This window comes from Larimichthys crocea, chromosome X (genome assembly GCF_000972845.2).
Source record: "Larimichthys crocea isolate SSNF chromosome X, L_crocea_2.0, whole genome shotgun sequence".
NCBI classification, from domain to species: domain Eukaryota; kingdom Metazoa; phylum Chordata; class Actinopteri; family Sciaenidae; genus Larimichthys; species Larimichthys crocea.
This window is the reverse complement of record NC_040020.1, coordinates 16,028,781-16,047,655: the sequence shown is the minus strand read 5'-3', so window position 1 is coordinate 16,047,655 and position 18,875 is coordinate 16,028,781. Positions and strand designations below refer to the sequence as shown.

General features: G+C 38.6%; 1 protein-coding gene across 1 annotated transcript in view; it reads left to right on the top strand.

Moving 5' to 3' along the window:
• brinp2 (bone morphogenetic protein/retinoic acid inducible neural-specific 2) overlaps positions 1 to 18,875 on the top strand; it is a 222,671-nt gene that overhangs the window by 142,267 nt on the left and 61,529 nt on the right. The window contains exon 5 of the mRNA XM_010737808.3: positions 11,505 to 11,610. Coding sequence (XP_010736110.2) covers positions 11,505 to 11,610 — 106 coding nt within the window. The remainder of the gene's footprint in view (positions 1 to 11,504; positions 11,611 to 18,875) is intronic.

Below are 18,875 nucleotides of genomic sequence, written 5' to 3'. Positions count from 1 at the left end.
AACCAAGAGATACATTTTCCACGTCGGAACAGATTGGTTGACTATCATGCGACGACAGCAGGTGTGTGGGTGGGTGGACTGTGCTTTCAGGCTTTAACGTAAATAGCAAATCCGACTGAAATGAGTAATTGCTAAGTGTCAACTTTGTACGTACCTTGAATTAGGTGGCTTATTTCCAAGCGCCATCGCTGAAAACATGGCATCCGGCAAGCTTGTGATACACAGAGGTGAGACTGACCATTTCTGTTGCCAAGTGACACTTTAAAAAGGGAGCTGAAGCACTCTGAAGTTCTTGGAAAACTTTAGTTATTCACAAAGACTTGAATAGTTGTAGATGAGAAACAGAGAACACAATGGGCTCCTGGAATTGCTTTTATCTACAGAGAAAAGTTTGATGGCCATCAGAAGATGAAATTAAATTAGCTAAATCTGTCCATGGAAAAATTTTTTCTTTCAGTAGATATCTTAGTCACTAAAGACTGAACTAAAAAAGCAGTTTAGTGCTTATATGTGTGCTATTTATTCAGTTTGAGGGAACTCGGCAATCTCTAAAATGCTTTAACATTAGGTGGTTGGGACTACACATTGCCTCTGTTTGTAACTAAGGCTCACACTACATGTTGGAGTAGCGCAATGTTTGAATGTTTCCCAGGTGTTAGTTGGACCCTGTGTATTTCCATAGAACCTGAGATCATGCAAGCAAAATTGTTATTTTGTGAGCAAATTGCCTTAAAATATGAAAACATTTTGATTATATATCCTATTTAAGTTGGTAATTGTTGTATAATTGTAATGTTACATTTGAGAGTAAGTGTTATCTTATTTTTGGTACTTCAGAGATGCTTACTTACCGACCGCATCACTGTCGTGCCAATAACGACGGTAAAGCACACCTCGCATAATATTACCTAATTAGCTACAGAGATAGTGAATGACAACGTCTGGAGAAACCTTTTATTCTCTGCATGCTGGACTGAACAGAATAAAGGGATCTATAGTCACAGCATTATACAGTATTTATATTTACTGGCAGCTTCATTATAGCAAAGTGCAGCTTTAAATATGGAAGCAAAACAACAAATAAAGATTTCCTTGCTTACTGAAGAGTGCAAAGTATGAATGTTTGCTCTCAGTCATCTCAGTTACAGCATAAGGCTTCAGAAACACATTATCTGCTAAGAATGAATTAATTATGAGCTGCAATCTTGCTCATTTTGGAACACTTGTGTCTGTGGGGAGAGGCTAATGAGTGACTAAAAACCATCCATTATCTTTTGCAAGGAAGTCAACAATTGTAGATAAGTAAATGGCAGCCATTAAGATCTGTTTTCTGCGTCACTTGCTCTGTTTTCAATCTATCCAGTGATATTTCCAGTGCAATAAATGCTGTACAAATCCAGCTGCACACTATATCTCAGAAACATTTCACAGCATGTCTTTAGTCAAAATATTGACACTATTGATCATTTGTCAGATTATGCAGTTTGAGGTAAGCAGGGTTTACCAAAGTAATGCAAAGTTATATATAATTATTATATATAATAATAGATATTAAGTGATTTTAAGTAGAATTCAAACATTGTGAAATATCTGATTGGAGAAATAAAGATATTCTAAAAAGCTGTTTCATTATACAATTTAAACTAATGTGATTTTAAATTAAATGCATATTATACAACAATAATTATGAAATTGAATTTAGGAACATTATATTGCAAACCGGTGAAGTGCCCCCAGGCCCCTGCATTATTTCTAATCTCTTGGCCCTGAGTCAAATCTCCTCAGCATGCTGTCTGACAAAGGCTGTTAGCTGAAACACATTGGTATCAGACATTTAATACTAAAGCCTTTTTATGATTCTCAGGACTATGGGTGAATTCTTCCCTCTTATTTGCAGTGTGTCAGTACAGCGTGACATCACTGTGGAGTGTGAGTTACTCTTTAAAGGTGCAATATGTAAGACTTTTACTTTAAAACATTTTTTAAATGAACTAAAATGAACACCAGAATGTTAAGAAAAAACTGTTTTGACATTAGATCAATAGTTCCGCTAGCTAACAAGACCTGTATCTACAATGGCATCATGGATGGCTGCCTTGGTACTGTTTATTTATTTATTGGTACTGCGCTCTTTCTCTGATCATATTCAGCAGTGAGGAACTTTTAAACATCAACCAAAACTTTTTCATCTGTTTTTTATTAAACCACAAAGTTGAATTATCAGTCAGAGGAGCAGCAGCTCTTGATGGGATTCATGAACCAACATACTTGAACGCTAGTCCGACTGCACATTTAATGGTGATATCCAGATAAATGTTAGTAATGACCCCAATCTTTCAGCATGCTTTCCACTGTGTCTACGTGTTGCCTGGCAACCGTTCTCCTAAATGTTGCTGAAGATCTTCATTGCTTTCAGGGAATGATTCTTTTTTTTTTGCTGTGGGGGACACACATTTAAACTCTTTAGAAACTATTTACCATTTTATGCAATAATCAAAAATCTTATCACATTTAAGTTGTTGTGTAACTTCTTTCTCACAAGCAGCTTCTACAACATCAATTTCTCTCTACTATCATGTTCTTAACGAATGAAATATGTTTGAAGTTCTGATGGTTCTGGCTGTAAGATGGCCTTCAGAAAAGTGACTTTCTGTCTCATGACTGGGAACATTTTAAATGCTTTTTAAAGAGTGATCAGTGATAAATGATCTGGTTTTCATTTTTTGTTGCTCTTTATGTATTTTCATGGGTTTTGTGTATTCTAAAAACCAACCCACCCAGGGACGGGCATTGAAAACTAGCTGTGGCTATAAATCCGGTGTCCTTAAAATGTTGCCCGCGCATCTTAAAAATTGTAGTTTTAATATGTTTGGTAATTAAATGGATAGTATATTTACACGGCACATACCCATCAAACAATCTCAAGCTAACTTTGCTAAAACAAACCTTGTGCTGGGCAGTACTCCAGTTAGAAATACTGGCTGGGTTCTGGGACTCAAAATGGGTTGGAGGAATGATGATATGGGGGAGGCTCGAGATCAAATTTTGCCCAAAGACAGATTGATCGAGCTGGGATGATGATTCAGGCAGCTGAGACTGTCTCTAAATAAATAAAGCATTACTACTGTTCATGATGTAGTTTAGTTCAGTGAACTTTAGTTTTCAAGAAAACAAAACCCAAAAAAACTTTCCTTGTTACTCTGCATAATCACTCTTTCTGTGCGTTCCTATCAGGAAGTGGTAAAAAGACTTAAAGTAGGAAGAATTGCTGTGAAATGCATGATGGGATATTTCCACAGCAGCCTCTCTACCTTCCCTCGTCTCTGCTGCAGAGTCTGAGTAACACCAGCTGTCAGCAGCAAGGACACACCAATGACTCCCCACAACTCTTTTAAAGAGTAGAAAGCCCTCCTGTCTGCCCACCTCATACATTTCTAGTAGCTGTGTGACAGGTAAAGCTTTGGTAAAAGTAACTTTAAAACGGGTAGAGCTGGATGCAACAGCATAACATAAGGCAGGGAACCCAAGCTGCCACAGAGGCATGCCAACCAAGAAAGTAACAGTTATCACCGCCCGAGCTCAAGAGACACACACTGAGGAAATCAACTCAAATTACAATTCAAATGCTGCTGCTTGTCAGGTGAAAACGCTTTTTTCCTGACAAAGTCAGAAATAAAGAAAACTACACTTCCACTTTGGCAAGGACACATGTACGGAATTCAGCAAGTTTGAGTATTTCTGGTTTCCTGCAAACTTAAAAGGTCTAACAACATTTCCTTCATTTAAGAATAATCTTCCTTGGAGTTATGAATCATAGGGTAAGAGATAAGACAGACTTGAAAGATCTCACACTGGGGAAATTGACTTGTTACAAAGAAATTATTCAGGCAACAAGAAATATAGAAAAAAGTCACAAAGTCATGCTGGTGTTAAAGAGTCTGACAGCTGTTGGAATGAAGGAACTGTGGTAGTGCTCTTTCTCACCTGGTGGGAGTATCAGTCTGTTGCTGAAGGGGCTGTTAAAGACCCCCACAGTCTCATGCAGGGGGTAGGTTATTTATGATGAATGTCATGAATGCCCCCACTGGCACTCTAGACCAGTTTGTTGAGTCGTTTCTGTCTCTCTCCATGCTTCATCCTCCCCTGGCGACTACATAGAAGATTGCAGATGCCACCACAGTGTCATAGAAGGCCTTTAACAGAGTCTTGCACAGTCCTCCTCAGTCTCCTCAGTCAGTGGAGAAAACTTCTTGTTGTCCTACCAGTCCAGTTTGTTGTTGAGGGGAACAGGTTTTTGCATGCTCCCACCATCTTAATATCCAATCCCTGGATCCTTCAGTGGTGTGGTCTGAAGCATCTTCCTGCAGTCGATCACCATCTCCTTCGTCTTGCTGGCCTTGATGTAGAGGATGTTGAAAGACCAGTTGAAGAAGTCCGTGATGACCCTCCTGTACTTCTGCTCATTTCCTTCTGATACACATTCAAGGATAGCTGTATCATCAGAGAACCTCTGGAGGTGACAGCTGTCATTGGTGTGTCTAAAGTTTGATGTCTACAGGGTGAAGAACAAGGAGAGAGCACTGTTCCCTGTGGACCGCCTGTGCTGTAAATCACCACATCAGACACACATTCATGAAGCCTGACATGTTGTGGTCTGTTGGTGAGGTAGTTGTTTCATTTAAAATCACCCAGATGACTCAAACTGTCTGAATCCTCTCTTTCATCGTCAGGTGCAGAAACTCAAAATGTGCAACATGCTTCAGGTCACACAGTGAAGAGATTCTCTGGGTATGTACCCTGAGGCTTCTTCTGTAGCTGCCAGAGGGTATGTGGAAAAATTGTGGAGTAGCTGTGGTAAAAGCTAAATTGACAGCTAGAAGTAATGAATGATTGAAACATCCAGACACTGTGGTAGCGACGACAGACCAAGACTGAACATCAACCATTTTAGGATCTTGTTGTCTTTGTATAAAACAATAATAATAGCCACTTTAAATCAATAGTGGTTAAAATTCATTCCATTTAAAATCAGTTCAGGTGAAGACAATAGCCGTGTTTCCATCCAAAGGTATCACCGTTTTTCACCAGTGGAAGTTTTTATCTCCTATTAAGAGCATTAACTCTTTTTGGAAAAAGACAAAACATAAGACAGAAGGAGAGAGGAAGGACTTGAAATTGATTTTTTTGTCATTTTAAACTTTTCTAATGTGATACTTCAAAATGCATCAGAATATATAATCAAGTCTTATTTAATAAAGACAAAAAAATGCTTCTAACATAATTTAAGAAAACCTGCAAAACCAATTCCCTCAATCAGTTTCTTACTATGGGATATTTCTATATTTGGGGTTTTGTCCACACTTTTATTACTAGTTTTAAATGTCTTGATTAAAAAAAAAGGTGATGTCCCATACTTAATGCACCAATCCAGCTTCAGCCAACATTCATGTCTTGAACCACATTCACATAGTCCTGATGAAGCAGAGTAGCTGACTTTTTGACTCTTACTAATCATAAATAATAACTAAAAATGTCTTTTTTCCCCCAAGCTTTTGATATACATTTTGATATACTTCTCTTCAAATATATAAATCTCTTCAAATATATTATTCAGTCTATCTATTCATCCATTTTTTGCTGCTCATCTGGTGCCAGGTCATGCTGGCTATAACCTCCAGCTTCTCTTGCGGGATTGCAACACATTTCTGAGGCACATGAGTATATCCCTCAAGCGTGTTCTGGGTCTGCCTCCGGGACTCCAACCAGTTGAACATGCCCAGAGAACCTCCAGAGTTATTACATATGTGATTGAAAAAAAAAAGAATACACAAAGTATATAAAATGTCATCCAAATGCACAAATGTAAAAATGAAAATGAAATTTTAGAGTAATATTTTTCCATATTACAAATGCAACCAAAGTATTTATTCATTTTGATTCATTCTTATTAGGATTTAATAATTTGATTTCACATTCAAATGAAAAACAAAATCCAAAAATTTACCAAAAAAAAAAAAGATTACCTGTCTATCATGGCAGGAATAAAGCAACTTTTCCCCTTGAAGACTGACAGCAACACCCTGCAATTTTGTACACTGCCTACACACACATACGCATAAACATTCAAGTGCACGCACAACCAAACACACAGCTACTCCCACTCTTTACATGTTTCTGCTAAATGAGGATCTCTGGTATGCAAGCCACCTGCTGCGCCGCGTTCTGACAGATCAACTCATCACCCCAGAGGAAGCGACACTGAGTGGGCTGGACTTGACCTGTGTCCATGTACACCTCAGGGCTCTGTGTCCTCACGGAGGCGAGTAGGCGGTGGGAGGGAAACACGTTATCCTTATTTCCAGCAATACAAGTGGAGGAATCTGAATCATATGTTCAATTTAGAATACAGTTGCATTTTGACCAAAAAAGACCCTGTGTAACATTAGTGTGAAATGTGCTGTTTGGAAATGAGAGAGTAAGCAGCTCTGTGTGATACAGAGGAAGGCAGAGTAAGCAGCTCTGTGCGATGCAGAGGAAGGCAGGGTATTTTTACCACAGCACTGCAAGTGTCAGGAGCCAAAATCAGCAGGGAAACTTTACTCCTCTATAAAACCCCATCATGTTGTAGTAAAAACAATTCTGTACAAATGGCATCTTTTATTGACCGATATACAGTGAGAGAAGCATAAAGTAAAAGCTTAAAACTCCTGAAAAATAATTTCAGCTCTAAATCTTCACACCTCCGCTGTTACTTTAATCTCCCATAATTCCTTGGGCTGTCAAAATTATGTTTAATGATGTCATATAGCAGGAGAAATCACTTCTGGGTAGTTAATCTAGTAGTTTACATGGTCTGTCTCTCAGTACTTCCTCCCTTCCTTGAAGCCTAGTTCTCCTGACTGAAGGAATATATCTTCAAAAATACAAATACATGAATAAAATAAATTTTAAAAATCGTTTCCTCAAAAAGCTGGAAACTTTGGCTTTTAACAAATGTTACTCAAACAGGAGGAAATAGTGCATTTGTTTCGGTATTATTTTCAGCTGCGGATCAATACATGCTTTTTCCATAGTCAGTATTTACAGCAACAGCATGGTGTGTACATTGTACAGCTCAGCCATGCGTTAATTCAATTAAACATACTGTATGCCTCTACCTTATGAATATAAATCAGTTCAGTGCAACACTGTGACTAACTACGACCGCAATTATAAAACCTATAATACCATAAACAGCTCTACGACAGTGTCAACAAGAAGTCATAAAATCGTAAAAGTCGACTTCATGGCTGAACATGTGTTTTATTGCATTAGTGTGTTTAGGTATACTAAAGTAGTTCAACTCAGTGTAGAATATCATACTTTAAATGAGAAAAGTGACTAATTACACTGCTTGTTATTCATTATGCCAATAATAATAAAACAATTCTGTTGGAATAATGCAGGTTTACTAATGAGAGATACTTAACTGGACCTCCAGCTTCAGAAGATAAGACGAGAAGAGAAGACAGGAGATTACAAACTGTTGATGAAAAAACGAACTGGTGTCAGAATGTAAACAGCTTATGATGATCAGACATCGTGATGTGACTGATATAAATATAAACATTGCTGTGTTACTTTCCTCAGCAGCACTAAAGACACAATGAATAAGTCCATTACCTGATGTAGGACAGTTGAAAAAGCTTTCGGTGTCTCATAAGAAAACACACGCAGCTCTTTCATGTTTGAATCATGCACATTGTTCAATATACAAAAAAAAAAAAAAAAAAAAATAAAGGATGGTCCAGGATGAACCATCCACTCAATGAAGGGCTCTTGGTAACAGAGGCAGGGACGGGGGTGGCAGCTTTCAGGTGGGTTTTAAAGTTCCTCACATGGGTTACAAAAAACCCCAGTGTGATTCAACAGAATATATATCAACCTTGAAACTTCTATGGTTTCTATAAAAAAAGAACGTGAAATAAAAGGCTGACTGAGGCTATGAGGATAAAAAACGATGATTGGAAAAAACACAACAACATTAGCAAACAGAGATTATTAAGATTAATATGTAAACATTTTGTCCATGTGCATAGTTTATGATCATGACTTTTCTTTAAAAGGATCCAGTTTTCTACCTTCCACAATAAAAGCCAGAGACATAAACACTGAGTTTATCAGAGGGAATTTAAGCATTACACTGAAAGGCTACTCAATAACATATGTTAGGGTAATGTAAGGTGACGTCATAGACAGTAGAGAACGTGGACGTAGTCTCCACAGATACAGATTTCTGAAGAGTTGTTGTGAAAGTGTGGTGGCTCTGTCTGTCTGCCACCACCCAGATAATCTAAAAACGGGCACTAACATGTCCTAGTCGCACTGTACCATGATTGTTTACCTTTTTTGCAAGTTGCTTTGGATGAAAGCATCTGCTAAATGACTAAATGTGAATGTAAATGCAAAGACAAGGAGCATGGGAAGTGCTTAGGTGGGTTGAATGAAGCAGTTTAGTGTATTTAAATGTTTATTCCGCGGGCTGTGATTGGCTGTACATCCCTGATGTAGGAATTCCATTAGACTGTTTGTGCAGTCCATGTTTACTGGCCAAGTTGTACCATACAGTGTTAGTGGTAGCTGGAATACGTGATCTGTCATATCTCTGATTTCCTCCTTGTCTTTCCTTTACAGTCCCCCTTTAATTCAGTCTGAACAACAAGAATGAATTTAAGTTGAACAGACAACTGATTCATTTCCACAGTCAATGCAACAACATGAATGAGACACCACAGTTGAGTATTTTTCATTATTAAAGCAGAGATTATCTGTACCCAGATCTGTGGCTTCAACAACTCAAAATGGCCTCCACTAATCTCCATTTGCTTCTCGCCTTCATCTTCTTCTAATCTTTAACTGCATCTCAGCTATGTCTTTTTTTCTTCTTTTTTTTTATTAAACATGTTCGAGAGTTGTTTGAGATGTGTATCTTCTGTAGCGCCTTGAAGGCTAGCTTCCATTTCTTCTGATAATAGATGCAATCTGGATGCAAGGCAGAGTGTGAAGAGTGTGAGAAACGAGGCTATTTTAGGGACGGGGAATTTGCACAGGCTGCATCATTTACCAAATTGCGTGATTTATCTTGAGAATAGCTCCAAATCCATCTTCTTACTTTAATTGCACTATCTTGAACACTGGAAATTAACTATATCATTCTTGTTTAATGTTCTTTGTCTTCCTTCTCTGGCCTTGTGTCTTATGTTCTTTTTGTCTCATAGCGTCTTACAGTACACAACATGTCGAGAAGGATATTGTTTATGTAACATAATTCCCGTAATATGTGTCTTAGAGACATTATTATCCAGGTCAGATGTTTGTGCTACAGCAAATACTGTATTCCTCTGACCTTGATCGCAGAAATGTCGTGGACATCTCATCAGCTCGGTTTTATTCATTCTTGTATGCTCCATTTAGTTCCTACTGAGAGGCAAATACAACATTTAGTGAGGCCCACTCTCCTTCGTTCTCTCTGTATCGACAGAGGCAGAATGAGGGTGTGTGAGAGAGTGCATGAGGAAGTTTTAAAAATATAACAGTGGTAAGAACAGATGTGCTCAATTTTTAAAGAAATATCAGGCAGCTGAAAAGTAGTGCTTTGTTTTCACAGCAGTTTTTGCTATTCTCCATCCTGAAGTGTGTAGAGGGATAATAGACCATTCCTCAAGAGTCCGCTTGTGCTATTTGGGGAGTAGAAGGGAAATGACTTCATTCCTTGTTGATCCTCTCTGAATTTGTTTTAGTGGTTATGCAGTTGAGTCATGTTCGAAAACGGAATCATTATACAGGATCAAACAAACCGTCACTTGGGTTAAAATATACAGGAAATACATGCAAACTGATGAAAGAACAGTACATATACATATGTACATACAGTATTCACTACTCATTTATAAAGTCATACCCCACCACATCATCATGAACACCCCGGCATGTAAATAAAGGTAGTACTTGTTATGTTTCCCACCTTAAGCACTGCTTGTGAACATAAACAATGAAACATATGCAATCACATATGTCAGGCAGACTGTGGCGCCTGTACGGGGTGCTAGAATGCTGGTGGTCCTGGTAACCCCTTAAATGCTTGTCTTAACTTGGAATCAGTCATTTGTGTCCAAAACCTGCAAGAATGTTTTTTTTTTTTGGTCACTTGGAGGAAGCACTTGCTACGCAGTTACACGACAACAGTATCAATCGATTGGTAATGAATGTCTTTTTTTTTAGCTCTGCTTTTGGTCTCCACCAACTCCTAAAGGAAAATATCTGTCTCTTTAGCTGCTAAATGCTTCACAATATTCCCCAGCTTGTCTTTAACTGAGCCTGTCTCTGTTTGCTGCTGAGCAGGTGGTGTACAGTGGGTTTTAACAGCTTGGAATCAACGCCATGAGAGTGGCAGGAGTGACCCAAAACAGTAAATGTGTAGGCCGGAGAGCAGAGACTGCGAGATTTAGCTGCAGATGTAGGTTTTAGATAATTCTCTGCAGGTTTGTGGCTGCACTAAATGACCTCTTTTACTTTTTTACCTTGCTTTTTAATCAGAACACCATAGAATCGTCATACCATAACAGTCATAGCAATTTGCCAGATCTTGTATTTTGACGATGAGGCTTGATCCTATAGAGGGTCAAAATCCAGTTTGCTAAATTTACAAGCATAATGTAAACAGTAATACTTTCTAGGGTTCTGGGTGAAATATAATGTCTCTGACAAACTGTATGCAGTCTGCTATTTGTATCTAATGAGAACCTAAAGGCAGCAGGACACACACGATGCAAAGCGAGTAGGAGGAAGTGGAGTCATAGAAGCAACAGCTCAAATTTGTCCCGAAGTCAAATGCTAGTAATGTTTTTTTTTTTTGTTTTTTTTTTCATGGTTCTTATTTTAACAAAATACATAAAACATTTTGTGCAGTGATCAGAAAATAAATACTACATTTACACTGTGTAACACTGTTAAAGAAGAGGTGGTTGTATTCATATATTCAATATTTTTGAAATCCCTACAAATCTTTTTTATCAGATCTCATAAAATCATGCAACCGCCCAAAGGCATTCGACTCAACACGACCTTCCCTTTGTGTCTTCGAAGTTCAAATCATCTTCCAAACACCTGTGCTTGCTCTCTCCCCCCCCTCACCCCCTCACATTTCTCATCTCCCTCCCTCCCTTCCTCCCCTTCAACACTCTCCATGAGACAGCCGGCACATTGCGGGCAGCTGTGGCTGCAGGTGTGGGAGTGAAGCAAAAGATGGCGATAGTTTTCTCCGCTGTCAGAGGGCTCTGCCATATCCAGCCCCTCTGCTTGCCATCACACGCTCCGCCTGCCACAAGCAGCGCGCTCGACTGCCAGAAACGGGAACAAACATCTGCCTCGTTCACTCTGCTAATGTGGCATTATAAAAAAACAAAAAAAAACAAAAAACAAACAACATATATTGTAAATAGATCTGTCCTTCCTCTGTTTCCTAGGTAACCGAAACAAGGACGGGCCCTCTCGGCTGCAGTAACTACGACAGCTTGGATTCAGTTAGCTCGGTGTTGGTGCACAGCCCGGAAAATAAGATCCACCTAAAGGGTAAGGCAGCAACAGTCACACACACACACACACACACACACACACTTTCTCACCTATAGTCATATTCAATTCATGCACACACACTGACACTGTCACATCTCTGAAGAAAAGGTCCACTAAAGGGAGAGGATTTCACACACACACACACACACACACACGCACACACACACACACACACACACACACACTTGAAGTCACACTGCTGCCACCACCCTGCCAAGCCTCTCACCTCCTGTGTGTAGCAGTTGGCCGGGATGACCCTTTACTTTACGCTGCAGTAGTTTATATGTCTGTCCTGCCTGACTGGAGCTCAGTCTCAGGGGGAATCTGTTATCTTACCAGGCTGGTAGATGGACCGTGTCTGGTCATGCTGACCCCAACCTAACCACCCTCCAACTACACCTGCGCACTGAGTACACAAATAAAGCTGAACTAGTAATCCGTGAACCTGTTTGATAAAACTCATCAGTGAAACATTTAACTGTGCTACAGAATAAAGTCTGGGTAATGTTCTTGGCTTAATAACCTTATTAACTTTGCAACTAATTGTGCAGTTCAGTTTAATGTGCAGTATAATGTTTTGCAGCATTACATAATGTACTATAGTTCGGATTATAGCCTCTGTATTTACTTTGTTGCAAACAAGCCTGTGTCACGGCGTCAGCCTCATCTAGCAACTCATTCCTGCATCTCACGAGGGAAGATCGGTTTATTTCTTGCAAGACTGATATTTCCCTAATTCATGGCAGTGATACAGGTATAATACTATTACTATAACTCTGTGGGTAAGGGGCTAAGTGTATAAGCATCGATGAGGGTTAGCTAATTGTAGTATCCAAGGCTCTTTGCCACAGCTGCATCAGCAGGTCATCCTGGCTCCTTCTGAAAGCCGGATGGTATTTGGAAGGACCCACATCGGTCAGTCAGGCTTCTAATTGAATTCATACACACACACCTGACATTCATGCTCCAACAGTTTTTCCATATATGCTCAGGGTTGTGCAGGTTTACAGAAGATAAGTTGCAGGTGTACATTTTGACCAACAAACAATAGTCACAGTTCAGTGTCACACTTTAGTTCAATAATTAAAAGAGCAAATCTGTATTTGTCAGTTTTCCATATTTAATAGACCTATATGATACGCATTCATTACTGCGATCATGCTCCTGCTCTGTACATTTCTATCCAGAAATCAAAAAGTTAAAATGCTTTTTGTTCTTTTCTTTTTGTCCTGCTAGTGAACTCTTCACATTTCTGATGATAATGATCCTGATATGTGGGTGTGTTATGAACATTATGCCTGCTGAATAAAATGTGGAGGCTGATTTTCTAAATGTTCTAAAATATTATCCTGATACAATATCATCAACTCACTTTTGAGTAGCTACTCCAGATATATGATATGATCAATTAAAACTAAAATGAATAAATACGAAAAAAATTTTAATAATAAAATATTTTTCTTTTCTCTTTTAATTGTATACCAAAACTCTTATCTGTAAATAGCAACCAAACTTCTATTTGTATTATGTCATTAATGACAAATTACTTTGTCATTGTACTTTTCTCAAATTACATACAAATTTGCATAAAAACACAATCTGTAATTAAATATTTGGCTCATTATACTATGTCCATACTAACAATTTAATGTATTTCCTTTATATTTTTATCTTATTTTACATTTATGTGTACTGCATTCTACTCAAATTCTGGATACATATGTAGCAAACGTTTTTCACTATATCAGACATAATGCATGCAATGTTTCTCTGCAGAACTATTAATATCATCACTTATTTCAAGGTGTTTGATCACAGGATTCAGGAAAGCCTGTAAAATAATGGTGTTTCTCTGCAAACCTTCATTGAACATTTCTGTAAATGTTTTGTTTTTGACATTTTTTTAAATGTCATTTAACAGTTTTTTCAGGTGCTTTTTGTGTGTTTTGTGTTTTGTTGGAATATTTGAAATTATGTCTTTGAAAATGACATATGACATCAGAGCATGTCTGGTAATATACTGAGATTGAGATCTCTGTCACTACAGTGATATTATACAGTGTCCCCCCCCCCCAGCATACCACTTTAAATTTTAATATCATTCTGTTCAATAATATAGCGCATCTCCTGCTGACTTCATGATAGAGAAACATAACCAAGGATACATTTCCTGCTTAGGTTAATTGTTGGTTTGTACAGTATGCACACGGAAATGTAATCAGCTAAATGAGTCACCTGAGGTGACGAAAGCTGGCAGGGCAGGAGGCACATTTTCTTATTTTTACGATGACGGAACATGAGTTTGTCCTCAGGTAAATATGTTTGTGTGCAGTTCTGACTTTGATACGAGCTTAGGGTCAGCTTATTATTTTCTCTCTTATTTAGTCATGTTATATGCGGATTTGATTTCTCCATGGACATTTTTTAAAGGTCATCTGAAAATCAAACATACAGGGTTGTTTCCTTGTGGTTTAAACTTTCATGGTCTGTTCATGCAAACTAGCTCATTCCCATTTTTATTTTATTTTAGCTGAACCAGAAAAGATCCAACTCATTACTTCAGAGGCAACATTCTGTGGACTGCATCGCCACAGGTGTTAATAATTCAATGGCAGACACTACGTCTACTACTGAAATGGTGATCATAACATTTTTTTTTTTTGGCACATAAGCACACTGTAACAGAAGAGGCTTGTGGGCAGATTTTCTAATGGACAAAAAGATTAAAAGAGCATAAAGAAAGAGAGAATATCAAAATATCATTACCACTCCCGACCACCCGGCCTTGTCCTTTACTTTAGGAGCTATCATATAAGGAATAATCACATGCGCTGATCTGTAACCTCTTTTAAAACGAAGACAAAGAGGGACCAAACTTTCTAGTCACTTAAGTTTGTCCTTGAGACTGTACCTAAACCCAAGTGTGAGGTATCACACATTTCATTGAGCCACTGGGTTCTTTGGATGTCTCCAAAGCTGAAGTATAATTTGCTTTTCTATTGTAAGGCCAAAGGCAATAGTGTTGTTGGAATGCAGTCAGTGTGCCCTGTGCTTCTGAAATGATGAGTATTATCAGCATGGGATCTGGCTGCAGTGTGGCTTCTAACAAAGGAAAAAAAAGTAGTTTGGTTTCAGTGCTGTAACTGTGTGCAACTTTGAATTCGGTCAGGCTTTGTGAGGCATTTTTCGAATGCATATGAATTCATAGTAGACTTTAACCAGAACATATTCCCATGATAATTAGATGGCAGTCGTAAATGGTGACTAAAAGCACCAGAAAACATTTTCTACACCTATTATCTGTGACTGAGTCCAAGCCGCACTAATCAACATGTTTATATTAATGTATGTATTGTGTAATGTGAGCGGAGTCACTGCAGTCCTGTAGTCTCTCTCAGCTCTATGGAGTATTTTAGCATCTTTTAGAACATTCTTTTAGTTGTTTTGGATTTATAGCCAGTAGTTTGTTTGGTTCAGTCTCACAGCTCTCATCAACCCTGTTTCCGGCAGCTGTTTCCACACAAAACCTCCAATAAACACACTGTACACTACCTGGCCACAAAACAGCAGTTGGCCCCATCCAAGAACATTTTCATCTTAAATCTCTATTATTGCCTTATTTGAGCTTTGCCCATATAAGTATCCCAAGACAGATTCACCAAATTCTTTTATCTGCATAAACAAAAACAACAGGAGGAGGATTTTTTTCAATAATTAGCATAATTCACAACCCTAAAATTGTGAAAAATAAAAAAATAAAAATAAAGTGAACTGTTCTCTGTTTGTGGATGAACAAAAGGAGGGCGAATCCTGTGGATTCTGCAGTGTCAGTAGTGGTTCAGTGGGGCCCAAAAACATAAGAAAATATTAACAATGCAGCGGTCAATTCATCCATCCATTTACTTCCTTATCTGGGGTCATGTCGCATAGGAAACATGTTTAGTAGGGTGTTCTAGATGTTCCTGTCCCTGGACAGGATGACCTGTTATGTTCCCAGACCAGACAGGCTATATAGTCCCTCTGGTGAATTCTGGGTCTGCCCCTTGGACCTGGCTGGAACACCTCCAAGAAAATTTGCATCCTAATCAGATGTGCGAACCACCTTAGCTGGCTTCTTTCAATGTGACGGCTCTACTCTTAGATCTGGATGTCCGAGCTCCTTGCCCAATCTTTAAGGCTAAGCCCAGGCTCTCTGATGAGGAAAATAATTCCGGCCACTTGTAGCTGCTATCTGATTGTTTTGGTCACCACCAAAAGCTTATGACCATAGGTGAGGGTTGGAACGTAGATAGACTGGCTTTGCCTTCTGGCTCAGCTCCCTCTTCCCTCCCACAACGATCCGGAAGAACACCTGCAATACTGCTGACACCACACCAATCCACAGGTATCAGCTGTATAATAAGAGCAGTGCTAAGCTGTTACAGAGATAAAGAGGGAATTGAACATGGGGTTAGATGATAAAAGAAACGTCTTTGAAAGCTATGATGTCAATAATATGGTGAGCAGAATATTACATTCATTTTTATTTATTTTTTTAAACTCTAAATGAATTCCAATGAAAGCATTGTGATTTCAATGCAAATGGATGTTTTGCAGCTGTCTTAATACTGGTCAAATTCTCTCATTGTGTTTGTATGAGTGTATCTTGCCCAGCATGTCTAATTAAACTGTGAACATAGCGGAGCATTTAGCAGCTAAAAATTATTTCCCTCTGGAGTTGGTGGAGGCCAAACCAGCAACCAAGAGAGAACAAAATTGGACCAAAAACACCACTCCAAGGGAGAGCTAATGTTGCTCAGCAGGGGGTCTGCTGGATGTAGAAATGAACTCATCAAATGAATCAGGACAGAGTGAGTGTGGTTTAATCAGATTCACAAAAGAAAAATAAGCAACAACTCTCATCAAATGAGAGCCTTCTGTTTGTAAGGGATTGGTGCATAGAAATACCCGTCACCTTTTTTCCACGGATGAAGCATGCATGGCAACATCACTTACATTAGGAGCTGGATAAGGATATTGATTTTAAGAGCCATCAGAGTTTCAGAGTGATTTATAAATAATCAATATTTGTATTTTTAGTACAGGAAAATGAGTTTAGACGTCTCATTTGTCAGATGTTTGTGGCTACATTAAGATGTTGTTTAGTGGTATAAATGCACTCTCATGTATTGTCTCTTAACATGGTGGATAGTGAAGCTCCTCTCTCTTCCTAGAGCATAGTGGTTATAAGATAGTGGTGTGAGGAGAGGAAGAGTCCTTGGTAAAACTTTCCTTCTATTTACTAATGGTGTAATGTATGATGTGTTTCTTACATGTTGATTGTGTAATGGAATGAGAGAAAGTGCAATCAAAGCAATGTGCAAGAGTAATTCCAACCAATTACCCTGATGGCCCCATTTAACTGGAATTTTAGAGCTCTTATGCTGGCAGCCCCATCGACAAAGAACAGGTCAAGGAAGTTGTTTCTGGCTTTTGTATAAATCTGAATAAAGTGTGTGTTTAGGTGCAGAGTACTGCAGTGATACCATTTACTTTAGAAGACACTTTTCTTTCATCCAGTAAACTAGACTAAATGACATGTTTTATGAATACTTCATATTATACTTAATTCCTAACAATAACGGAACAGAATATCTGATAAACTGTACCCAAATATAAATGGTAAATGAACCCAAATCGTGAACACAATAACTGCAGGAAGTTTGTGTCAAACCAACGATTTAGATAAAAATAGTAATTGTAATTTTTCATGCACCAAATGTGCCCAGCCCCCCATGGACTTACAAGACACTACAGACATAACAAACAAAGGCAATATCCATTCATCCATTTCCTTCTGCTTATCTGTGGTTGAGTTGCAGTGACAGCAGGTTTAGCAGTACCTCTCCCCAGCAATGCATTCCAGCTCATCCTGGGGCATCCCAAGGCATTCCCAGGCTAGATGGGCTATATAGTTCCTCCAATAGGTTCTGGGTCTGCCCTGGGGTCTATAACTAATTGGACAAGCCCGGAACACCTCAAAGAGAAGGCACACAGGAGGCATCCTAATAAGAGGCCTTAACCACCTCAGCTGGCTCCTTTCCATGCAAAGGACATGGAACAAAGGCAATAAAAATAATAAAAGTAAAAGAACAAATGATATACCAAACATATCAAACTATACAGACCCCAAATAGAGACAACCCTGCTCTTTAGACATTACAGCTAATAAGGCACAGACTACCTTTAAACACATAAAACATGGTGGTTGGCATTTAATGCAAACTGAACTGAAACTGCAATACAAAAAATATAATACACAAAACTTCTGCTGACATTTGTTTCCTGTAAATAATGCATCAAATAGAGTTTTTTTCTGATATTTTATTGAATTCTCTGTCCGTATTATGTATTATCTTATGTTTTAACAATCATACATACTTAGAAGGCTTCTATTTTGAAAGATTCTGTGTTTTCTTCTTCTTATTGTTTGAACTACATATTTTTTTTAAATGCAGGCTTAGGCTGTTTAGCAGAGAGTGGAGGCTCTGTGAGTTCTTCACCTTGCTCTATGCAGGGAAACCATTTTAATCTCTAACAATCAAAACATTTTATTAAGCTTTCTTCACAGAGATGAATCAAATTCTGATATAGACCAGCTGTATATTCTTAGAAAATGTTTTCTTTTCCCCTTAAAATCAAGAAATCCACGCAACCCCCAGTGAAGATTTTTGCAACCCCTAGTTGCTGATCTACTGTAGACGAGAATAAAATAAACAGGTGCTGGGAGGTGATATTTTATACAGCATAACTGATGAATGCTTGACTCCATTAGTTCTCCCCAATACAATCTAAAAATCTAACTTCACAGCTTCACAGAGACATAGAGAGAGAGAGAGAGAGAGAGAGAGAGAGAGACAGTATCAGAGTTAAAGGACAAAAAAGTGTTACATCACTTTGTGGTGATATGGTAGAAACTCTAAAGCTCTGTGCTGCTGCTGCTGCCATACATTCTCTAGGCAAAAAAAAAACTCTTTGTATTTTCTATTCCCTGAATGTCTCAACGCTCCACTGTTCTTACTCTTTCTGATCTCTGACTGATTGCATGCCTGTGTGTGTGTGTACCTTTAGGCTTTGCCTGGGTGTTTCTGTGTGTGTGTGTGTGTGTGTGTGTGTGTGTGTGTGTGTGTGTGTGCGTGCATGTGCTTCTGTGAAATAAAGACCACAGCAGCATACCCTTCCCTTATCATAATTTTTTGTCAAAAACAGGCTTGACTCTGAGA